This window comes from Theobroma cacao, chromosome 1 (genome assembly GCF_000208745.1).
Source record: "Theobroma cacao cultivar B97-61/B2 chromosome 1, Criollo_cocoa_genome_V2, whole genome shotgun sequence".
NCBI lineage: Eukaryota > Viridiplantae > Streptophyta > Magnoliopsida > Malvales > Malvaceae > Theobroma > Theobroma cacao.
Window position 1 is genome coordinate 5,747,003 of NC_030850.1, and position 25,618 is coordinate 5,772,620.

Sequence of the window (25,618 nt, forward strand, 5' to 3'; positions counted from 1 at the left end):
TAATTTTAAAAACGTATTCCATTTATATAATTATGTAAGATTAGATTTAAATGTTGTGTGTGATTTGAAATATAAAAATAAAAATTTAATTTATGTTGTTAAAAAATTTAAATAAATAAATAAAAAAAAACAGTAAAAAACGATTTAAAGAATTCAAGACAACTCAAGAAAAAAGAAATGAGTTTGGAGAAGATGAGTCATAATTTTTTATTGTATAATTTCACTATAAATTTGGGTTTTAAAAATATAGCAATAGTGCTTAAGGCTTTTCATGTTGCTTGATTTGGAAAAGGTGAGGAAGAATTTGCAAATTGATAAAATCGGGCGGGCGAATTTTCCATCTCCAAGGAAAACCACTTTGATCCCCTATCAGAAAAATTCCTAATTCCCCCTTTGGGGCTTCCATTCTCGCATAAAGTTCTTGTCTCGGTAATTCAAACGTAGGAGAAGGTTTTTTTCTAATGAATCGATATTCAAAATCATTCCATTCTGGATCTCTTTCTCTATCAAAGCATCGGATTTCTAAATTCTCATAGGGACCCCCCGGAATTCCTTCCAGGGCCTGTTGTAACTGCTACGTTTGTGAAAAGACATTTTTTATGAATTAACTGATTTAATGAAGTAAAAATATGAGATCATTTTTTTTTAACGTACGATGTTATTTGGTAAATTATCCACGTAATTAAAGTCACCCGACATTTTCCCTATTCCACTTTTTGTTTCTTTTAATGCAATTCTTGTTGGTTTAGAGAGAATTAAAAAAAAAAAAACCAACACCAAACAGGTAACACTATCCTTAAAATGAGAAATAAAAACGACAAATTATACTTTATGGTTGGTAAGAATAAGGTGGGTTGAAGACATCCCTGGCCCTTTTTCCTGTAAAAAGGTCGCATCCGTTGGCAAATTGCGTAGGGTATCAGAACGGTGGTGCGTCCGTTTTTATAACAAAAGGCCCGTGTTCGTTTTCCTCTAACGTTAATCTTGGTTATTTCCGCTTTCTTTTTTTGAAATCACCGACTCTGAGGAGTCCGTGAAACTGACGCTAATTGACCGTTATATAGTCAAAATGGTCAAACCATATATAATCCCCACATGATATTACAGTATTCGTGTAAAGGCTCAACTCAAGCCTGAAGACACAGAGCCAGCCATGCTTTCCTCGCCCTCCCCTTGCTCAGCTTCTTTCTCAAGCCCCACGCTTCCCACCTCTCTCTCTCCTGCGCGTCCCCAAGAAACGCTATCCTTCTCAACGCGCACCACCACCGTTGAGCCACCGCTGCTTCAGTCGAACAACCGTCTCCGCGGCTAATCCTTTTCAGTTCAACCACATTCCTCGACAAATGCCAGCGACGAGCCGCAGAAAGCTTCTGATCTCACATTTCAACGAGCCATTCAAAGACTCCAGGTTCCAAGAACTACTACCTAGCCTTCCCCTAATTCCATAACCGTAATTGTTTCTTTTTTTTGGAAGGAACAGATGTTAACCCAATTTTGAACATACTCTCTGTACATATATTTACATCTTTGTCTACAAGTTGTTGACACCTTTATTTATGCTTTGCTTCATCAACAGTATGTGAGCTGAAAGTATCACCTTACAAGGGTCACAAAATTTTTTTCCTGATTAACCTTATCTCTATGGCTGTAGGTTCCAGCAAACTCATCTAATAGTAGAATTACTCTGTGGAACGAGCAGTAGTAACTCCATCTCTGAAGATTCTCTGCCTCCAACCTGATTTACCCCCAGCATGGCCGTCATGACCATTTCGCCGGCATTTCTTCACTCTCGTACTTACACTGCATCCAACAAACATGGTGAGCTTCATGGCTGTAAATAGGCCAAAGACAATTGCTAGGGGCCTCACAGCCCAGTGAATATCCTCAACGTGTTGATATTTCTCCACCACACCAGGACAAGTATCAAAAGACACTGATTCCACTTCGGCAGGATCTGCTAAAAAATTTGTTAGGTTCATTTCCAAGAACAAAGATATTCTTCTACTTTTCTTTTCGGCAGAAAATTTTTTTACGCCGCTATTTTTTAAATTCTTGTCAATTGCCAGTTTGTTTCATTAAGGTTTTGTTTGTAATGATCAGGTTGGAGCCGGGACTATGAATCCTTTGACATACTTAAGAGTTCTTGGTCCAGAACCATGGAACATTGCGTAAGTATACTTATGGAAGCAAGTTTCTATAAATTTTTTTTTATGGAAGGTAAGTTCATTGATAGAAAGGGAGTAGAGCTCCCAGAAAATACAAAAGATGGTTTGAGATTTTTATGTGTTAGCAGGAAACACATATTAATCTCAAACCGCTTAACCAATCAGATATGACAAAACCCGTCCTTCATCTCCCAACATTTACAAAAAATTCCCAATCTCTATCTCTGTGAGCAGCTGTATTTACATTATCAAAATTCCACCCAGTAACCAGAAAAACAAACCAATCACAGGTGCACACAGTAATCACAAAAGCACAAAACCTGAATCAAAGGCAGGACAAAAAACAGCTCCAGATCCGCATTTCTTATAGTCAAAAGCAAGTTTCTATAAGTTACGAGAATTTGTTATACATTTTAATAATTCTTGTTGTTTCTGAATCTGTCTGATTATTTGTTGAGAACACTTATCTTTATGTGCTTTATGTATGAGCTTAAATATAAAGGGGAGGTTAAATGTGTCATTGGATGTTTCAAGTTCTGGTTGTTGGGCCTGTGTTGCAAGGACTTTCATCCATTTTCAATTATGTTTTCTTCCGGTTATTTATTTTGTTGTTATTGTGCTTTTTCTATCTTTTGCACAACCATGCATGAGAGCTTTTCATGCTTACTAGTGATGGAAAATGTAAAAATTGCAGAAGCTTCTCTGATTAGATTATTTAATATGCTATCATACTGCATTAGAATGTTGTGTTGAATTCATTCAAGGTGAGAGAGAGCATATAAAAAATTGCTTGATAGTTGCTAATTTGGAGTTGTTGCCGCTTTGGGAACTTTAATATGAACAGAAATTACATGTCGATCATCATGCTGGTGGCTAGCTTAGTCTTGATCTTACATGCATATATATTTCCAGTGGCTAATTTCCTGGTTGTATGACTTTGGTCATTTTGTTTTTGCAACAATTATAATTATCTTTGTATTATCAAAAGTGTTTGAATGTGCGGAATTTAGGAAATGTCTTTAAGAAGCTTATGTTGGAAGAGTTTATTTAGAAGTAACAGTCCTCACTAGAAGTTTCTTATTGCAAAAAAAAAAAAAAAAGGGTGATTGCTTCTCTGTTAAATTTTTATTGCAATATTTTTTTTTAAAAAGAAGATTTTGAGAAATCTCATGACTTTTTTTTTGGGACTTGCCAGATTTAAAAAATTTTAACACATGAGAAACTGTCAAAAGTATTTTTATCAAAAAGAAAAATTTGAAACTCAAGGTGGATTTGAGTGGCTAACCTAAGGTGAGAGCCACTTTGTGGTGCTTAGGGAAATAAACAAACTTTGAAGTGTGGCCATGTACATTAAGGAATGATGTTGCCGATATGTGAATCTAACATCAGGAATTTGGTGCATTCTTATTGAACAATTGAAGGTATAATGGTGCAAAACTAATATTTCATAACAAGGCATTCCTATTGTGTAATAAAGACACAATAGTGCTTATGTGAACATATTCCTAAGGTGAGAGCCACATTGTGGTGCTTAGAGAAATAAACAAACTTTGAGATGTGGCAATGTACATTAGGGAATAATGTTGCCAATATGTGAATCTAGCATCGGGTACTTGATGCATTCCTCTTATACAATTGAAGGTATAATGGTGCAAAACTAATATTTCATATATTAGACAAGGCATTCCTATTGTGTAATAAAGGCACAATGGTGCTTATGTGAACATATACCTAAGGTAAGAACCACTTTGTCGTGCTTAGAGAAATAAACAAACTTTGAGGTGCAGGCATATGTACATTAAGGAATAATGTTGCCAATATGTGAATCTAACATCGGGAGTTTGGTGCATTCCTATTACACAATTGAAGGTATAATGGTGCAAAACAAATATTTCATCTATTAGACAATGCATTTCTATTGTGTAATAAAGGCATAGTGGTGTTTATACGAACATATACCTAAGGTGAGAGCCACTTTATGATGCTTAGAGAAATAAGCAAACTTTGAGGTGTGGGCATGTGCATTAAGGAATAATGTTGCCAATATGTGAATCTAACGTTGGGTATTTGGTGCATTCCTATTATACAATTGAAGGTACAATGGTACATTTCTATTATGCAAGGCATTCCTATTGTGTAATAAAGCAAAAATGGTGTTAATGTGAACATATACTTAAGGTCAAAGCCACTTTGTGGTGCTTAGAGAAATAAACAAACTTTGAGGTGTGGGCATGTACATTAAGGTATAATGTTGCCGATATGACGGTATTTGGTGCATTCCTATTATACAATTTAAGGTATAATGGTGCAAAATTAATATTTCATCTATTAGATGAGGCATTCCTATTCTGTAATAAAGGCACAGTGGTGCTCATGTAAACATATACATAAGGTGAGAACCAGTTTGTGGTGTTTAGAAAAATAAACAAACTTAGAGGTGTGGGCATGCATATTAAGGAATAATGTTGCCAATATGTGAATCTAAAATCGGGTATTTGGTGCATTCCTATTATACAATTGAAGGTATAATGGTGCCAAACTAATATTTCATATATTAGACAAGGCGTTCCTATTGTGTAATAAAGGCACAATGGTGCTCATGTAAACATATACATAAGGTGAGAACCAGTTTGTGGTGTTTAGAAAAATAAACAAACTTAGAGGTGTGGGCATGTATATTAAGGAATAATGTTGCCAATATGTGAATCTAAAATCGGGTATTTGGTGCATTCCTATTATACAATTGAAGGTATAATGGTGCCAAACTAATATTTCATATATTAGACAAGGCGTTCCTATTGTGTAATAAAGGCACAATGGTGCTTATGTCAACATATGCATAAGGTGTGAACTACTTTGTGGTGCATATAAAAATAAACAAACTTTGAGGTGAGGGCATCTACATTAAGGAATAATATTGGCAATATGTGAATCTAACATAACGTATTTGGTGCCTTCCTATTATACAATTGAAGGTATAATGGTACAAAACTAATATTTCATATATTAGACAAGGCATTTTTATTGTGTAATAAAGGTACAATGGTGCTTATATGAACAGATACTTAAGGTAAGAACCACTTTGTGGTGTTTAGAGAAATAAACAAACTTTGAGGTGTGGGTATATGTACATTAAGGAATAATGTTGCCGATATGTGAATCTAAACTCGAGTATTTGATGCATTCCTATTATGCAAAATGGTGCAAAATTAATATTTAATGTATTAGAGAAGGCGTTCCTATTATATACTAAAGGGACAATGGTGCTAACTTGAATATATACCTAAGATATGAACCACTTTGTGGTGATTAGAGAATTAAACAAACTTTGAGGTGCGGGCATGTATATTTGCCAATGTGTGAATCTAACATTGGGTATTTGGTGCATTCCTATTATATTATACAATTGAAGGTATAATGGTGTAAAACTAATATTTCATATATTAGACAAGACATTCCTATTGTGTAATAAAGGCACAATGGTGCTTATGTGAACATATACTTAAGTGATAGCCACTTTGTGGTTGTGGTCTTTGGAGAAATAAACAACTTTTGCGGTGTGGGCATGTACATTAAGGAATAATGTTGCCAATATGTGAATCTAAAATCGGGTATTTGGTGCATTCCTATTATACAATTGAAGGTATAATGGTGCAAAACTAGTATTTCATATATTAGACATAGCATTCCTATTGTGTAATAAGGGTGCAATGGTGCTTATATGAACATATATTTAAGATGAGAACCACTTTGTGGTGTTTAGAGAAATAAACAAACTTTGAGGTGTAGGCATGTATATTAAAACATAATGTTTCCAACATGTGAATCAAACATTTGGTGTTTAGTGCATTCCTATTATACAATTGAAGGTGTAATGGTTTAAAATTAATATTTCATATATTAGACAAGGCATTCCTATTGTGTAACAAAGGCACAATGGCGTTTATGTGAGCATATACCTAAGGTAAGAACTACTTTATGGTGCTTAGAGAAATAAACAAACATTGAGGTGAGAGCATCTACATTAACGTATAATGTTGCCGATATGTGAATCTAATGTCGGGTATTTGGTGCATTCCTATTATACAATTGAAGGTATAATGGTGCAAAACTAATATTTCATATATTAGACAAGGCATTCCTATTGTGTAACAAAGGCACAATGGTGTTTATGTGAACATATACCAAAGGTGAGAACTACTTTACGATGCTTAGAGAAATAAACAAACTTTGAGGTGAGAGCATCTACATTAACGTATAATGTTGCCAATATGTGAATCTAACATCGGGTATTTGGTGCATTCCTATTATATTATACAATTGAAGGTATAATGGTGCAAAACTAATATTTCATATATTAAACAAGGCATTCCTATTGTGTAATAAAGGCACAATGGTGCTTATGTGAATATATACTTAGTGAAAACCAATTTGTGGTGTTTAGAGAAATAAACCAACTTTGAGATGCAAGAATGTATATTAAGGAATAATGTTGTGAATATGTGCATCTATTGGGTATTTGGTGCATTCCTATTATACAATTAAAGGTATAATGGTGCAAAACTAATATTTCATATATTAGGAAGGCATTCCTATTATGTAATAAAGGCATAATAGTGCTTATGTGAATATATACTTAAGGTGAAAACTTTGTTGTGCTTAGAGAAATAAACAAACTTTGAGGTGTGGGAATGTACATTAAGGTATAACATTGCTAATATGTGAATCTAACATCGGGAATTTGGTACATTCCTATTACACAATTAAAGGTATAATGGTGCATTTTTATTATACAAGGCATTGCTATTGTGTAATAAGGCACAATGGTGCTTATGTGAACATATTCATAAGGTGAGAATTACTTTGTGGTGCATTGAGAAATAAACAAACTTTGAGGTGAGGGCATCTACATTGAGGTATAATGTTGGCAATATGTGAATCTAACATCGGGTATTCGGTGCATTCCTATTATACAATTGAAGGTATAATGGTGTTAAAATAATATTTCATATATTAAACTAGGCCGCCTTATTGTGTACTAAAAGAACAATGGTGCTTATGTGAACATATACATAGGTTGAGAACCACTTAGTGGTGCTTAGAGAAATAAACAAACTTTGAGGTGCAAGCATGAATATTAAGGAAAAATGTTGCCAATATGTGAATTTAACGTCGGGTATTTGGTGTGCTTCTATTATACAATAGAAGGTATAATGGTGCAAAACTAATATTTCATTTAATAGACAAGGAATTCTTATTGTCTACTAAAGGAACAATGGTGCTTTTGTGAACATATACATAGGATGAGAACCACTTTGTGGTGCTCAGAGAAATAAACAAACTTTGAGGTGTTGACGTGTATATTAAGGAATAATGTTGCCAATATATGAATCTAACATCGGGTATTTGGTGCATTCCTATTACACAATTGAAGGTATAATGGTGCAAAACTAATATTTCATATATTATACAAGGCATTCCTATTGTGTAATAATGGCACAATGGTGCTTATGTGAGCATACTTAAATGAACTTTGTGTTGCGGACATGTACATTAAGGAATAATGTTGCTAATATGCGAATCTAACATTGAGTATTTGGTGCATTCCTATTATACATTTGAAGGTGTAATGGTGCAAAATTGATATTTCTTATAATAGAGATGACATTCCTATTGTGTAATAAATGCACAATGGTGTTTATCTGAACATATACCTAAGGTGAGGGCCTTTTTGTGGTGTTTAGAGAAATAAAAATACTTTAGTAATAATGTTTCCATTATGTGAATCAAAATTGGGTATTTGGTGCATTCCTATTATACAATTGAAGGTATAATGGTGCAAAACTAATATTTCTTATATTAGACAAGACATTCCTATTGTGTAATAAATGGACAATGGTGCTTATGTGAACATATACCTAAGGTGAGAATCATTTTGTGGTGCTTAGTGAAATAAACAAAGTTTGAGGTGTGGGCATTTACATTAAGGAATGATGTTGCCAATTTGTGAATCTAACATCAAGTATTTGGTGCATTCCTGTTATACAACTGAAGGTATAATGGTGCAAAACTAGTATTTCTTATATTAGACAAGACATTCCTGTTGTGTAATAAAAGCACAATGATGCTTATATGAACATATATTTAAGATGAGAACCACTTTGTGGTGCCTAGTGAAATAAATAAACTTTGAGGTACAGGCATTTACATTGAGGAATAATGTTGCCAATATGTGAATCTAACATCGGCTATTTAGTGTATTCCTATTATACATTTAAAGGTATAATGGTGCAAAACTTATATTTTATATATTAAACAAGGCATTCCTATTGTGGAATAAAGGCACAATGGTGCTAAACAAATTTTGAGGTGCAAACATGTACATTAAGGAATAAAGCTGGCAATATGTGAATCTAACATTGGGTATTTGGTGCATTTCTATTATACAATTGAAGGTATAATGGTGCAAAACTAATATTTCATTTATTAGACAAGGCATTTTTATTGTATAATAAAGGCACAGTGGTACTTATGTGAACATATACTTAAGCTGAGAATTACTTTATGGTGCTTAGAGAAATAAACAAAGTTTGAGATGTGCACTTGTATAGTAAGGTATAATGTTGCCAATATGTGAATCTAACATCAGGTATTTGGTGTATTCCTTTTATACAATTGAATGTATAATGGTGCAAAATTAATATTCCATATATTAGATAAGGCATACCTATTGTGTAATAAAAGCACAATGGTGCTTATGTAAACATATACCTAAGATGATAAGTAGTTTATGATGCTTAAGGAAATAAACAAACTTTGAGTTGTGGGCATGTAAATTAAGGTATAATGTTGCCAGTATGTGAATTTGTCATCTCGTATTTGGTGCATTCATGTTATACAATTGAAGGCATAATGGCGCAAAATTGATATTTCATATGTTTGATAGGGCATTCCTATTCTGTTGTAAAAGGCACAATAGTGCTTATGTGAACATATACCTAAGGTAAGAGTCACTTTTTGGTGCTTAAAGAAATAAACAAGCTTTAAGGTGTGGGTGGCATGTACATTAAGGTATAATGTTACCAATATGTGAATCTAACATATCGTATTTGGCGCATTCCTATTATACAATTGAAGGTATAATTGTGCAAGATTAATATTTTATATGTTTGACATGACATTCTTATTGTGTAAGAAAACATATATTAGACAAGGCATTCTTATTGTGTAATAAAGGCACAATAATGCTTATGTGAACATATATCTAAGTTGAAAACTACTTTGTTGTGTTTAAAACAATATACAAATTTTGATGTATGGGCATGTACATTAAGCTATAATGTTGTTAATATGTGAATCTAAGATTAGGTATTTAGTGCATTCCTATTATACAATTGAAGGCATAATGTTGCAAAACTAATATTCCATATATTATACAAGACATTTTTATTGTGTAATAAAGACACAATAGTGATAATGTGAACATACACCTAAGGTGAGAACTACTTTGTGGTGCTTAGAGAAATAAACAAACTTTTGAGGTGTGGGCATGTATATTAAGGTATAATGTTGTCAATATATGAATCTAACATCTGGTATTTGACGGAATCCTATTATACAATTGAAGGTATAATGGTGCAAAGTTGATATTTCATATATTTTATAAGGCATTTCTATTGTGTAATAATGACACAATGGTTTTTATGTAAACATATTCCATGATGTTTTAATTTGACATTTTGATTATACATTAAGATTTAATGGTGTCAATTGAGAATTCCTTATTTTTAATCTTGATCACATGTAACTGTTTCATATTCATGATGGATTTGGTTGGTTGGTTGCCTTACAGTGAGAACCACTTTGTGATGTTTGGAGAGATATAAAAACTTTAAGGTGTAGGTGTGTGGTATTTCTATTATTTATTAAGGTATAATGGTGCCAATAGGTGAATCTAGCATCTTGGTATATGATGTGTTCTTATTTTAGAATCGAAGATATAATGGTGCAAAATAGATATTTAATCTATATGACATGACATTTTTATTGTGTAATGAAGACACAATGGTGCTTATGTTAATATATAGTTCAATGTGTTATTTTGTTGATAAACTTTTATAAGCATTTTTGTCAAAGAGAAGAATTTGAAACTCATGATGGATTTGATTGGTTGCTCTAAGGTGAGAACCACCTTGTGGTGTTTAGAGAAATAAGAAAACTTTAATGTTTAGGCATGTGGCATTCTTATTATATATTAAAGTATAATGGTGTCAAAATGTGAATATGACACCTTGTTATATGGTCCATTCTTTTATTAAGCTAAGGTATTATGGATATTTAATATATTTGAATGGCATTCCTATTGTGTAATAAAGACACAATGGTGCGTAATTAACACTTCAATTGTACATTAAGATACAATGGTGTCAGTTGAAATTCTTTATTTTTAATCATGATCACATGGAATTATTTCATATCATGTTGGATTTGGTTGGTTACCTTAAGGTGAAAACCACTTTTTGGTGTTTGGAGAAATAAAAAACTTTAAGGTGTAGGCATGTGACATTCCTATTATACATTAAAGTATAATGTCATCAATACTGAATCTATTTTGGTGCATTCCCAAAGTAGATAAACTCATAAAAGAAAAATCTGTTGATATAGTCCAGAGGTCTAGTTGTACATAGAGATAGAGTGGATGAGACATTTGCTCCAAATTATATGGGACTTTGTATTTTTCAAAAAATTAATATGGAATCTCCTTTAGGATACCCAAGCTGATGATTAGAGATTCTAAGAATTAGGTATGGAAAAACGAAACAAGGAGAGGTCGCTTGGTGAACGTTGCATAGAGTACCAGCTCCTTTTGTCTATCCGTACGATGTAAGTGTACTTATCTTGTAACATTTGGACGCTTGAGTTCATTGAAACTTTTAATGAGGTCTATAGCTCATGGGATGTCTTAGTTACTGGAGCATCCTTAATAGATTTTACCTATATGAGTGTTGGAGTGGGGCAATTATCTCGTTCACGCATGAATTCCAGGATCAAGCACAAGGTCGTAAGGTGCTGTTTAAAAGAATCTACATATTTTTGAGTTACTATTGATTTATTATTTTCGTAAAAGTATCAACAGGAGTTAACATGATCCTGTCTAAGTAGCTGATTTAATATGATATCAATTTTTTTTTTTTGAAAGAAATCATCTATAGTCAATTTCTTGTTCAGATTCTGCATGACTTCTCTCAATGCGTTGTCATACATATAATATTTATCAACTAATTGATAATTTGGAGTTTCTTATCAAAGGTATGTGGAGCCTAGCATTCAGCCAGATGATAGTTGTTTTGGGGAAAATCCTAACAGGCTCCAATGCCACACTCAATTATGTTCTGTGCAATATATTGCATAGATCATGTTTGTGATTTTTTAGTATTTTTTTAGCTTCTTTTGCAGTCATTTTTCATTTTCTTTTCCTTTTCCCCACCTTTTCCTTGAATGATTTCAGGTTATACTAAAGCCCTATCTCGGAAATTCACAAGACCTCTTTATTCGTAGGCTTTCAGCATTAGGTATTTGGTTGACCTTCTTTTCTTCACATCTTTATATAGATTGTTTCATCCTATGTAAATGTTTGTTCTTACTTGTAAGTTGCCAATTGCCATTATTCCTTAATGTTGCCTTTCTTTTATTAATCTTGTAGTTTGTGCTAATCTTATACATGCTAGTTATCTTTATGGAACTTGATCTGGTTTGTAAGATAGCTTCCTCCTTGTATAGCCTAATGATTTGACCGAAAGTAATGCTATAGTAATCTTTTATGTTCGGATAAGCTGACTATTTCTTCAACTTTGAGCTTTGGCTGAATAACTAGATTTTTGGCTTATATACATTTGAACTGCACATGTGCTAACAATTTTTATGATGTAGAAGTGAATTTCCTTTGAAGCTTTGCGTTATCTTTTATGCCATGCACTTGTGGAGGTGTGTGCAGTTTCTAATAATTTTGTGTCTCCAAGATACTGACCAATTAATGTTAAACATCAATTATTTCTTTATATTTTTTTACTAAATACTTGCTACATTGTCAAAAGTATCCTCTAACTTTTGATAAATTAATTGGTTTAATGATGCTCAAAATTAGGCACCATCTTTTGTCCTTTCAAATTAAGGGGTCTTGGACTTAAAAGCTTATAATATAATTTTTATTGATCTTTAATCATCCACCTTCTCAGTTCTCATTTAAGGAATCAAATTGTATATAGTTGAATAAATTGGTTGTGATTTAGTGGATACAACATATAATTTGATCATGAATGGTCATATATAATTGTGTTCTAATAGTTATTTTATATTATGCTTGTGTGCATAACTGGTATTGATGTTAGTGGACATGATATAGGGTTTGCCGAGGACAATTGGGTGAGCCCAGTAGTATGGTCTATGTCATGGTGGTTTTTAATACGTATGTATGTTTTCCAATCAGTATAGTTTTATGTAATTGTGTAAAGCCAACTTGCCTCCTAATTTTGAGCACTTTAAAACCATGATATTTTTCACATCACTTTGCTGTTATTGACCTCACACATGCTTACAGGTACTTGATGCATGGGGTTTGGGCTGGGAAATCTGGATGGATGGGATGGAGATCACACAATTCACCTACTTCCAGCAGGTTTGTTCTTTGGCATCTACGTTGAAATGTATTTTTTTTTCTTTGAAAGTTGCGACTCTCACACGCAGACTGCATTATGTAGTTTTCTACTGATTTTCCAAAGTTTTATAGAATTTCATTAGCAATTTCTTTCTTCTCTCTCTCCCCCTCCCCCCCCCCCCCCCCCCCCCCCTCCTCCCTTTTTTCTCTCAAGCTGGAAGTCTTCAGTTGTCACAATATCTGTTGAAACCACGTATGGCCTTGAGCGTATACTTATTGCTTCAGGTGAATTTCATAACATTATTTATCTTTCTTCTTTTCTGCTTTGTTATTAGTTTTTAATCTGCTGAAGTTACTTAAGGTTTGATTTGCAGGGTGTTGATCATTTCAAGAAAATTCAGTATGCTGACGGGATTACATATGGGGAGCTTTTCTTGGAAAATGAGTAAATTCTTTTACCTTTTTCTTTTCAGGATAATGTGTTTTTTTAGCATGAAGAGTTGTGTTGCAAGGTTCATAGCTGGACGCACATCGATTTTCCTGAGAAACCCAGATTTAAGATTGTCTAGTTTAATTTATTATTCCAATATCGTTCATCAGTGTCAGCAGCCTAAAACTTGAAAATGCTTTCTTCTTTCTGTTTATGTGAAATGAAAATAATTGTTTTATTGAATTGTTCTTTCAGAAAGTAGATGAGTGCTTATTATTTTGAACATGCCAGTGTTTGCCAAATTCAAAAACATTTTGAACTTTTTTGAGTAAGAAGCTCGTTGCTTAGTTGCCTCAGGACTGGCAATTCCTGCATACGTTTAATTATGTTTCTATGTTTCCTTCTATTATTTATATTCCTAGTTTTTGCCTTGTTTACTTTCCTTTTAAGTTAACATTTTCTCATTACCATTCTAGGTATGACCAGCTTCTGAAAACATCTCAGGCTTTTAATATCTTGGCCTCTAGAGGCTTTGTTGGTAACAGAGCGTGCTCGTTATTTCAGTTGCACGTGCAGGTGAGGTTTCTTTTCTGCCTTATATCAATTTAGACACATTGGAAGCTAATGAGATAGCAGTGACCATTTTAAGACTAGGAAAATATTGAGAGCCATAGGATTTTGTTCAGTACACTTTCAGTTCCGAAGAAGGCCCAGTATGTGAAAATTTTGAAAGGACATTCTACATTTATATTTGCCTAGCAAAATTTGCAACAGGCATGGGCTGCATGATTGATAGATGATGAAGTGTCCACAAGTTCTATTCCCTCCTTGAAAAAAAAAATTGCTCTGTCCATTTAGTTGTTTTTCCTTAATGTTCACGTCCTACATCTCTCATGGTGCTTGTCATTGTTTATTTGTCAGCTTAACTCGTCAATGTGCCCAACTGTGGTTAGAGACACAAGAATCTCTTGGACATCCTTTGGGGTTTTGTTCCTAAATCTGTTGAGCATGTATGTCCTAAAGAGGTTCTGGAGGCAGCAGTCAAAAAGGTTAGTCTAAATATGTCAAATAATTAAAATAAATTTTTTCTTCTTTCTTTTATCACTTATCTTATTTGTTGCACTTCTTAGGTCTTAGGCTATTCAGATCTTGCTTGTAATTAATTATTATTGCTTTGTCTTTTTGGGCTTTCCAATTTTTGGTAACTATACTGGTTCCTAGATACATGGCAATTATAAGATTCTTTTGAGTTAATTGAGCCAATGCTCTTATACCTTTTGTTAAGGAAAATTGAATGAAAAGTATCTATGTAATTATGATATATAATGACCAATCATATATCAAATATATTATTTTATCCAAGAAAATTCTTTTAGGACCCCTTTTTGCAAACGAATTTAGTAAGTTCAAATTTTGTAAAGATGAATAAAAAGGCTCATATAAAAGGAATGCTGTAAATATTCAGGGAAAGTTGTCCTTGCTCAGTAAGCCTATCACAGTGCTGTTGTAGCTTGATCTTTTAGGTTCACCAACAATTGGTATTTTATTAGTTCTATATGCTGTTTGGCATACGTTTGGCTTCAACCTTCTGTTACATATCCTTTATGGAAAGGATGATGTCTAGTCTTTCATGAGCAATAAGCAAGACCACTCACTGAACCGGTGCATAGAGTGCTGGTGGCTGGGTACATGTTACAGGCGATGCCTCCTTGTTCCAACCTTTTACAAAGTTGGAGGTTGAGGCTGGAGGCTCTATGTTTAATTGTACATAGCTTAATGGAGGCATTTTACGTTTAATTGTTCTTAGCTTAGTGTAAAATATCTTCCGTAAACAAACACACAAGTAGAGACGCACAATACAGGTTTATGCATTTTTAATTTATGTTTTCAAGCACCAATGCATTATTCTCTTTACATTCTTCTATTCTGCAGCCCTCAACCCAAGATGTTCTGGACTGCCACCACCTTTGGTGTTTTATATATTTATTTGTGGTACGAACCTTTGGTCTTTTAGGAAAATGCTATTCGTCCCAACACTTTTGTCTTGCTTAATGTGGCAATAGTTTATTAATTTGACTGTAATATCTAACTTATGAATTATTTGACTTCCTCATGAATTGGTAGACTCCACAGGGAGTACAAATATTTGGGTAGAAAAACAGTGGGGAAAGTAGCATGACTCAGTCTTTTATTTCTCTGTAATTGTCACTCAGCTGTATGATCCTCTCTAGAGGAAATTGTTTTAAGTTGTCCCAGTACATTCATTTATCCAACTATAGCTTTTCATTTAAAAGATTCTATTAAATGCTACTTCACCAGTTTCTTTTAGGGTTCTACTTTTCTTGAATGTTGATAATCATATCTCTAAATTTAAACAACAATGTTTCTATACTTGTTTTCACCTTTATCAATATCTTTTGTTTATCTTAATTATGTTTTACAGGTGCACCATGATCCAAGATTGTTTGTTCTTGAACTTGGGACTGTAGACATGCCACCTCATGATGTAGTTAATGCAAGACAGAAGCATGGATCTTTCTCTTTTTGTTATGTTGTTTACTCAATTTAAATCTTACCGGCCATTTTATATAAGACCTCCCGAAGCTTCATAGGAAATGCATTTGACATATTGCTTCACTGATTTCTTTCTTTGCCTTTCTAATTTCCTTGTACAATTCTAAATTGATGATTGTGTCATTGAATGTTTGTTTTTGACTGAAGTCTTCTTATACAACCTTCTGATTCTGGTCATTGCAGCTTAAAGATTTAATGTCAGAGCTTCTGGACAAACAGAGACTGAACCTTGGTGACATACAGGCTTTTGGCACTCCTCACAGACTAGTGGTATAGCTATGGATATCACCCAGGTTTGCACACGATTGACAGTTTCTTATTGTGGATATGTCCCTAAATAATTTCTGACTATTGCTTCTTAAGAAGTTGGGTGGGTTGGTTGTACCTTATAGTCCTGAAAGAGCATAAGAAGCCAATTGCGTTAGTACTTGTTATCATAATCAGTAACCCCAATGCTTATAGCATTGTAATCAATGTGTTGGAATCCTATATAATAATTGATCCAAGTGAACCCTTCATTTGATCTTCATAATATAACAAGGCATTCTTCATGTGGAAAAACCTTAAGTGTACCATAAAGGTGCACTTGTCAGAATTGTCAAATGTTAATTGTGATGCATTATTCAGACACTAGATATTGACTAATTATAATGTCATTTATTTTGCAGTGTAAGTTCCTGTCATTATTGGCATGTACACCAGGTGGATTCCTCAATATTTTTATATTTCCAAGCTTGTGTTGTCATTTCAGATATCTGTCGAGAGCCTTTGTCCTAAGCGGATAATGAGGTTGAGGTTCAGGGGGCTCCTGTTTTGAAAGCCTTTGACCTACAGGGAAATGCTACAAAGGTTTTGGTTTCCTTCTAATTTTGTTTTGCTAAATGTTTTTCAGCTTGTTTTGTCCAATGATATAGGCAGTTGGGCTGTACAACTTCAGTAGTAAAGAATTTGGCAGTTCCATAGGAGTTTTACATTTCTCCTTTGTCTTGTATTTCTATCCATATGAAGTTTGTTATTTACTGCAGGCTGCTGAGGGTTTTTGCCGCAGATTGCTGTCCCACTGGACTACTTGTTCAGAAAGGTTTGACGGTGAGTCAGTTTTGATTCATGCACAACATTTTTTATTTTCAGTATTGCGTGCCTTATCAATTTCCTAGGAAAACTTATTTAATATAACCCATTACAATCAAGATAAAACCATCAAATGGTAAGGGAAACAATAGGCATTTGATATTTCCTCACCAAAATTCATTGTGATCTCCAAAGTTTTGTGTCGTGTTGAATAATTCATGTTGGTTTTCCTAGAGATTTTATTGAAAAAACAATGTTGCTTATATTGTTTGGTCAAGCTTAAAAATGTATCTTACATTCTCATTGGTCTAATTCCACAAATGCATAGAAATTGATTTGTACCTACTTGGCATAAATTCTTGTGCTAGAATTACTTTACCAAGGAGGAGTAATTTATTACATCTCAAGGTACATTCTGCACTTTAGTACAGTCCATGCCATACATAAGTTTTTTTTTTCTTTTAAAGGCTAAAATCAGATTTCATTCCTGCTGAAGTCAAGTAAAAAAACCAGCAATTAAAGGTAGTGTTGCAGTAAGACACAATAGAGGGACAGCCCCCTCCATGGTTCCACTGCGTATGCAGACAGGGAACAGTTAATACAAGGTTGCACCTGGGATGAAACTACAACAACCATCATCCCACCCAATATTCCCAACACATCCCAAGATCATCTGATAGCAACCTAGTTATGCTAAATTTTCTGTACAAACAAAATAACACACACCATCAACACCCACTGCAATTTACAGGCATGGCAACCATTCCAATCATTTCTGTACATGAAGTTCATTCAGAAGCTCTGCATCTTGCCATTCCGAGGTACATGGCCACATTGTAAGTTGTTTCACACTTCCTCCTGTAGATCTTCATGGTAGAGAATCTGTCACTTCAATACCACAAAAAACTCCTGTTTAAAATGTAGAGCACTATAAACCTATCATTCCAGGTTCATCCCCTACCATACGTCCCCCAGAGATTGCTTTGAGTCCATGAAAAAACACAACAGGTTAGTATAAACCATGCCATACATAAGTTGACCACATTATCACAGAATATATTTAGTACGGCTCCATGCCATACTGTAGCACATTTAGATAGCATCTGTTCATTTTGCTTTATTTGTTGGCTTGTCAAATACCCAATCATCTTCCATAAACCTAATCTTTGTTCAGCATCAGTTTGTTTCCATCATCAGCGAAAAAACCCAATCATACGTACTTTTCTCTATTCTTAAAGTAAATGCTTTGCAGGGAAAACAGAGTACGTGTGGGCTCGTGTCAAAGAATCTGCTTGAGTTGCTTTGGAGGTTCAAATGCTGATCTCTCTCTCTTGCATGTTCCTTTGTGTTCTATGTCCCTTTCATTTATATCTTTTGTACTACCTCATGCTTACCAGGTCATCTCTGGCATCTTGAATTATTTCTCATTGTGATCTTTTATATAATATGTTAGGCTTCATTGGAAGAGTTGCCTGGAATCCTTGCTAAGATATCTTTTGCAAAGTCAATGCACTGGAATTCCCAGGTATTTGCTTATTTTTTATTTTTTTTTCTCCTTTTATTTTCATGTCTATGTGAGCAGTAGATACTGGATTTGACGGTTGGCTTTTTCTTCTCTTATTAATTCTTTGTATATTTATTTGAACCATATTCTGTGGATAATATAATATGGTTTTTTTTTTGGAATGAATAATATAATATGGTTATGGTTACCAACTTAGAATTATCTAAAAAAATATGTAATGTTTTCTATATATTCTGTTTTTATAAAAACACATTGCTTTCTCCTTGCTTCTCTTAATGTAGGTCATGTTCAGCAGATCTAGTTGTTGGATTATGTGTCTCCATGGAGATGCAGTAGTTCCATTTATGTATGCTGGGATTTTGAGGTAATTGTTATTTTGTATTGCCATCCAATCCTCTCTTTTTTACTCACAGCTAATTGTTACTTTCAACTTACCATATTCATTTTTGTTATGTCGTGAAAACTTATATCTTATGGTCTTGATGGTACTTGAGCAACTACTGTTAGGATCTGTATGGAAACTTGTTTATTGTTTCCTCCAGCTTCTTGTGCGTTTCATAGGAAGTATTGGAAGATTATTTTACTCATTGTGGTGTCCGTTAAGTATTATGATGAAATTAAGAAATCAGTCAGTCACCTTCCCGCACAATTATTTGATCGAATTGGTTTAGAAATGCCATTAATTTGCCAGAATGAAGCCATTGGGACTTAATAATTCATTTTGAAGTGCTTATGGAAAACTCGGTAGACAGCTGCTCAACTTGAGTGGACATTAGAGAACACTGCTTGCACTTGCATCTGCGTCACTTCTTTTTTGGATGTATATTGGATTTTAGTTCTGAAATGCTTTCCGCAGGTAGAAAGTGCATAATCTTATCCTAGTATGATGAAGAATGCTGGAATCTATTGAAATCCAGATATCATGAAGTCATTTCTTGCACTTTATTTATATAGTTTTGAAAATTATAAAACTGCTTTCATTAATAAAGAGGGAATGAAATGATTCCCTACATCAGTAACATCAAAGCCAAAAATTATCCACAGGACGGCATACACTTACAATAGAGATGGGTATGCCCCCCCAATACAGCTTCAAATCATAAAACAAAGTAAACGACCCCCAGAAACAGAACAAAAAAAAAAAACTTTCATCCATCTGTACTGCTCCCTACACTCACAATCAAACCAGATGTCAAGGAGCAAGACAACCTGTGCACATCTATACAAAACGTAATTCAGAAGATCAACCATCCACATATCAACAACAAAGCACCTAAGCCCTGGACCCAACTCAAACTTCCACAGCCACCAATTCCAGATAAACAAAAAGTATCAAAACCAAATGTTAAGACAGAGAACAAACCTGGAACAGCCATCAAGAAGGAAATCATCCACCTAACCAATAAATCAAAACCAGACAGTGTCAAAACACAATTCGGGGAAGACTTACTCAGAGACTCGCAATATCTCGTTTTGAAGATGAACCCCTCCCTTCGCAAGACTACCTGCTCTCTGATTTGCCTCTCTGTCAATCTGCAGCAAAACCTTCCTTACTCTCTAAGGAGCTGTAGCAGATAATTTCGTCCATTGACCACGTCAGTGGAATCCTTTCAATAATCAAATGAAACTCATCCTTCCACTTTGACGCAGCAAAAACAACCAAGGCTTCTCCAATTGACTTAGAAAATAACACTTTAACCTCCCTTTTATTGTCGCACAAAAGGCCACCGATTTCAACTGGTCCCAGGCATCCTTGAGCTGATCGTGTCCAAACGGTTGTGTGCAAGCGTATAAAACAGATAAACAATCCGCAGGCCACAATGCGTTGAGCCAAGTAGCAACACTGACTTTCACGAGCTCCAAACATTGCACGTCTCAAACTTTACCTCTGAAAACAACTTCATTTCTGCACTTTATTTTCTTTCATGAGATCCTTTTATTTTTCCTATTATTTCTTAATCAGGATTTTGTTTAATTATATAAACTTTTTTCTTTTCTTTCTTGTTACGAGTATAAAGGTGAACTGAATGTATTGTTCTATTGACAGAATACATAGAAAACAATTTTGGAGTGCTCAAATTTATTAAGCAAAAAGTGTCAATGGAAACATTGTTATTCATTGAATGTATAATATCACTTTAAAATTAAGTTTGAAAAATATCTCAGGCAATAATGCATGAGGTTCTCACGTTGTTTGGTTTAGAGAGGATTAACTGCCTTGTTTGTAAGAAGACCATTTTCATAAATTAACTAAACAAAGTAACGATCTTTTTTTTTTTTTACTTTTTTTTTGAAAATTAAGCATTTCATTCATCAACAAGGGATGAACAATTCCCTGTAAGAAAAACAGTTCAGCTCCAGATTTAACTTATGACTTCTGTTTGTATTTGAAAATTGCAAGAATATTAGTTAGTAGAAATTAACCAGGAAAAAAAAAAGTAAATGACATGACTTTAAATTGCATTTAATCAAGCCTTATGTCATTGACACGTAGTATTAATTTGACAATTGTAATTTTAATTAATGATAATTAATCAATAATTAGTGATAAAAATTTATTTGATCAAAAATAAAATGATAAGAGTTTGATTAAATGTAATAAAATTATAAGAATTAAATTAATTTTTTTTGTATCGTTTAGGAGTCTTTTGGGTATTATGTCAAAGTAAAAATAATGACAATGATACAAACTTTTAAAGAAAAATTTGATATTTCATATATATTATTTCGGATAATTTAGTATTTTTCATAGTAAAAACAGAATCTATAATATATGTTATAGTTAACTTTATAAAATTCATTTATCCAAAATATTTTTATGTGAAATCTTTCTTACAATTAGGCTAAAGCATGTCCCATTTATATTATCTTCATGAGAGGTATTATAATTTAGGTATAATATTTTAAAAAAATTAAACTATTTAGAAAAATTATAATATGTTTTTATTTTTTATTATGCTTAATTAAAATTTTATATTTTTATTTTGAATTAAATAAACTTTCACATGAGCATAATCAATGGTTAATTATAAAGATTTATTTTATTTAAAATAAAAATATATAAATTTAATTAAATGCTAATAAAATAATAAAAAATTTCAAATAATTGATCTTCTGTAATTTTAAGAGACATTGTATTACAAACATTCCATGGAATTATACCCACCACTTATATATGTAAACAAAAATTTTGGGTTTTTTTTTTTGTTACATATGAAAGTTTAAGCTTTGAACTATATGATATAGGAAATAATTTTCCTTTATCTCTTAATCAATTTTTCTTTTCAAAATTTGAATATGAGACAATGAGTTGAAACTTTTAAATCCTAATTATTTAATTCTTTTTTGGAATTAAAGTGAAAACTTACCAACATACAAGACTATTGATGCATTTCAGTACATCCATGTAATTATTTAATAAACAATTTTTTATTTTTTAAATTACATATTACAGTTTTGTAGATGTACTTTTTTTTATTTCGAGTTTTGATTTTGGTTTAAATTTGAACTTGTTTCATGTATTATTTCAATTCAACAATGTATCTTAATTTTAATAAATTTAAATCTTATATTTTTATTAAAAATTAATTTAAGAATAATTGATAAGGATTTTAAAAATTTCACCCTTAAACTTGAACCATTTAACATTTGAATGACGGGGATTATTTATTGACCACTCAACATGTATTAGTCTAAAAATGTTTATATTGTATTTTGATTAAATAATTATTGATATTTTTTAGGTTCTAAAAAATATTAATTAATCATTAAAAGTAAATATCTTTTGTACTAATATATGTCACATGAGAAAAAAAATTAAATTGATATATCAACTCATCCACAAGAAGGTCCGACGATTGAAATTATTAGCAAAATTTTGACACTATTTCTATTTATTTTTAAATAATTTTTTAATAAGAATATAAAACTTAAATTTATTAAAATTGAAGTAAAAGACTAGAACCGTCTAATTGAAATAATAAAAAGATTAAATTAAATTCGTAATTTGATTTTCTTGTGAAAAACTTTAGAATAATAATAATAATAAAAAGAATGGCCAGAGGATGCACGTGACTTGCATATGCATCCATTTAACCCTTATATTATAAGAGCCAGAAAACCCTACCTTCCAAGATCGGCCGCTTCATTTAGCTCCAAAGAAACCCTCAGCAGCCGAACTCGAAGACCCAAACTAAAAGTATCAGCAAAAATGGTGTCCGGCAAGAAAACGGTAAATACCCTTTCTTCTCTTATCTTTTATTTGTTGATCTATAATTTTTATAATCTAAAAAAAAATCTTAAAATCAATATTTGTTTTTTTTTTTTGGATTTAACAGAAGAAGACCCATGAGAGTATCAACAACAGACTGGCTCTCGTTATGAAGAGTGGAAGATACACTTTGGGTTACAAAACAGTGCTTAAGTCTCTCAGAACCTCAAAAGGTTCTTTACTTTTTGCATTTTTGTATCTGGGTCTAATTTCAATTTTTTTTTCTATTTGGGTTGCTTTTAGATTTTTAAAGATGTAATCTTTTTAATGAAGAGATTTTGGGTCTTGTTGATATTTGATAGGGAAGCTCATTATCATTTCGAACAATTGTCCACCGCTGAGGAAATCTGAGATTGAGTACTATGCCATGCTTTGCAAAGTTGGGGTTCATCATTATAATGGAAGTAAGTGTTTCTTTATTTTCTTTCCTGTTTCTTTGCGAAGACTTTCCACCTCTGTTTTTATAATGTTTGTATTATGGTACGATAGAAGCTGATTTTGAGCGTTGTAGTGTCTTGCATTTCTGCTAAGTTGGGCTCTTTAATGATTGTGTGATGGTTTATTGTGTTAAACTTTGCAGCGATTTGAATTGTTATGAGTGGGATTTTGATGATATAGGGATATCTCAGTCAATTAGTCATCGAATAAATACTTAAACCGCAAAAATAGATAATAAGAAACAAAAAGAATGTGTTCACTGCATATCTCATTGGTAAGTTAGGAGTATACCTACCCATGTCATCTCATTGTTTGAATATGATTTGATGAATAACCTACATTTTTTCTTTGGGGATTTGGAACTTATGTGATTAGGACCTTGTTTGATAATTTCTGTTGGATATTCTAGGTTTCTGGTGGATGGCTTAACTTTTGTGATATTCTTGGGCTATGTTCTATACGCTGACTTTGTTGTGACCTAGAGTTCCTTCAGTCAGTTGTTTGGGATGTCATTGCTATCAATGGCTAAAGCTTTTATGATAGAAGTCCGCATGTATCTAGGATTGGGTTGGGTTGAATGATTTCTGTGTTTACTTATTTTCTCTGTCTGCGTTTATTACTACTTTGGCTTAATGGGAGCTGGTCTATGTTCGTTTTGGGTAAACTATGAAGTCAGAAATTGGAATTTTTTGACAAACATGGTTGATTGATCATAGGTTTCTTTTCCTAGTTATTTTGTCCAGTTATTTGTTAAATGTTTTGTAGCTAATCTCTCTTTAATTCCCCAGACAATAATGATCTGGGAACTGCTTGCGGGAAGTACTTCCGTGTTTCTTGTCTGAGCATCATCGATCCAGGTAACGGCACATTTGGATACTGTTGAATGCTGCTCTGTACAATTCAACGATTGCAGATAATCAAACTGTGCTTCTTTTCTCTGCCTTGCAGGTGATTCTGACATCATCAAGTCCTTACCTGGTGACAACTGAGTCGATCAAGTTTAGCTTATCTCATTTGACAGCAGGATGATGTTTCTTTTATAATATTCTCTCTCTTTCCCCGCTTCCCCGTTGTTTAAGAATATTTACTAGAGGATTGGACTTTGTTAATGTTAAGTTGCGGATGTTCTTGCCAAAATTTGTAGCTTAAATACCAATTTTTGTTTGGTTTAATGAAGATGCTGGGTTTTCATTATAATGTTGCTTGATAGAAATTTATGGTGGCTGGAAAAACATTTGAAAAGTGGTTACGGTTAGTTGAATTTCTGTATTGAAATGTTTGCTTGTGCTGGTTTCGATTCTCTACCGCATTTTAGTTATATATATACATACAATGCATTATATCCCTCAATTAAAAGTATGCATTGTTTTACTAAATGAGTTAAATGAGATAGGTTCATATCTCTTATCTTCGAAATCAGAAAATTGGATTTGGCTCCTGGGTAAGCTTGAGAAATAATGAGAATGTAACTATTATGGGAAATGAGAAAGTAAATTGAGTAAATTATAAATTTTACAATCATGTCATTTACTCAACAAAGAGTTCTCTTTTTTTATATATATTTACTTTAGTTGCTGAAAAATCAGGAAAAATTAGTATTAATCTATAATTCTATATAAAAAATTACCAACACGGAAAAATTAAAAGAGGATATTCTATCCATTCCTGTCCATAGTAATAATTAAACTTAAGAAAAGAAATTAAATTGTAAAAAACAGTAAAACGCAAAATTGAAGGCTAACTAGCGACGGATGTGAACAGTTAGTTCAGTTTACTTAAAACCCAAAAAAATTAACAAATAATAATAATAAGAAAACTCTTTTCTCTCATTGTTTTGCGCCAAATTTGGCCCGAAATTTACAGTCTTTCACCGCTGCTCAAAGCTAAAACTAAAAGGCCTAAAGCCTTCTCCATCTTCTCTCTGTCGTCTCAAACGCCTCTCTTCTTTTCTTTTTGAAACGTTTCTTTTCGCTCCTTTCTTTGAAAAAAAAAACCGTTGTTAGGGTTTCTTCCTCTATTTTATCCATGTTCTTGGAAATTTCATGTGCTTTCAATTCAATTCGTCGTCTCGGCGTTCTAAGTTACCTTTCAGTTTTGGGGTTTATGTGACATGCAGGCCATTGATTCTTCACGCAGTTCGAATATTTCCATTCTCTGCATTTCCTCAATTTGGGAAATACCCTTCTTCTCTTTCTCAATTGCACCCTGTTTTTGTTCCATTTCAGCTTTTGGGGTTTAACGATCCAAGTCTCCTTCAATTTGGGTAATTTATTAGGGTTTTTATTGTTTCTTATTTGAATTTCATTTCAAAGGGCAAAAACCAAAAAAAGCTTTTATTTTCTAATTTGGTCAGTGCTTTAGGGTTTTGGGTGGTTGTGGGATGAATAGTGTATTCAGTGAACAGATACTTGCAGAAAAGCTCTCCAAGCTCAATAGCACTCAGCAGTGTATCGAAAGTATCCTTTTCTTTCTTTCTTTCCTATTCCCCCCC

At 33.0% G+C, this 25,618-nt stretch overlaps 3 protein-coding genes and 1 long non-coding RNA gene across 14 annotated transcripts in view; 3 read left to right on the forward strand and 1 right to left on the reverse strand.

Moving 5' to 3' along the window:
* On the forward strand, positions 1,109–19,055 carry LOC18611635. Of its 10 annotated transcripts, XR_001926224.1 has the most exons (18): positions 1,109–1,408; positions 1,652–1,973; positions 2,101–2,168; positions 11,674–11,737; positions 12,568–12,630; positions 12,763–12,840; positions 13,034–13,104; positions 13,194–13,264; positions 13,726–13,825; positions 14,171–14,298; positions 15,693–16,116; positions 16,575–16,672; positions 16,849–16,912; positions 17,646–17,730; positions 17,843–17,902; positions 18,147–18,202; positions 18,348–18,419; positions 18,701–19,055. XR_001926224.1 is itself a non-coding variant. In XM_018114056.1 (11 exons), exons 5-10 carry the CDS (start codon positions 12,774–12,776, stop codon positions 15,736–15,738), a joined length of 483 nt encoding a protein of 160 aa, XP_017969545.1. In that variant the 5' UTR covers positions 1,109–1,408; positions 1,652–1,973; positions 2,101–2,168; positions 11,674–11,737; positions 12,763–12,773; the 3' UTR covers positions 15,739–16,116; positions 16,492–16,581. The 10 variants fall into 10 exon arrangements, 1 of the variants encoding a protein (XP_017969545.1); XR_001926222.1 differs by lacking the exon at positions 12,568–12,630 and having other exon boundaries at positions 13,181–13,264; XR_001926223.1 differs by lacking the exon at positions 12,568–12,630 and having other exon boundaries at positions 17,821–17,902.
* Positions 19,338–20,342, reverse strand: LOC108660484. Its single transcript, XR_001926229.1, has 2 exons — positions 19,783–20,342; positions 19,338–19,638 (listed from the first exon to the last, which is right to left on the reverse strand). It is a non-coding gene; the product is annotated as an uncharacterized LOC108660484 (long non-coding RNA).
* LOC18611638 (60S ribosomal protein L30) lies at positions 22,538–24,418 on the forward strand. Its single transcript, XM_007047999.2, has 5 exons — positions 22,538–22,650; positions 22,757–22,862; positions 22,992–23,093; positions 23,916–23,984; positions 24,076–24,418. Exons 1-5 carry the CDS (start codon positions 22,630–22,632, stop codon positions 24,114–24,116), a joined length of 339 nt encoding a protein of 112 aa, XP_007048061.1. The 5' UTR covers positions 22,538–22,629; the 3' UTR covers positions 24,117–24,418.
* The window catches only part of LOC18611639 (regulation of nuclear pre-mRNA domain-containing protein 1B), a 4,653-nt gene continuing 3,992 nt past the window's right edge, over positions 24,958–25,618 (forward strand). The window contains exons 1-2 of one of the 2 annotated variants that reach the window (XM_018128231.1): positions 24,958–25,390; positions 25,481–25,583. In XM_018128231.1, coding sequence (XP_017983720.1) covers positions 25,508–25,583 — 76 coding nt within the window. In that variant the 5' untranslated portion in view covers positions 24,958–25,390; positions 25,481–25,507. Of the gene's footprint in view, positions 25,584–25,618 lie in introns of both variants that reach the window. The other variant, XM_018128226.1, reaches the window with a different exon arrangement.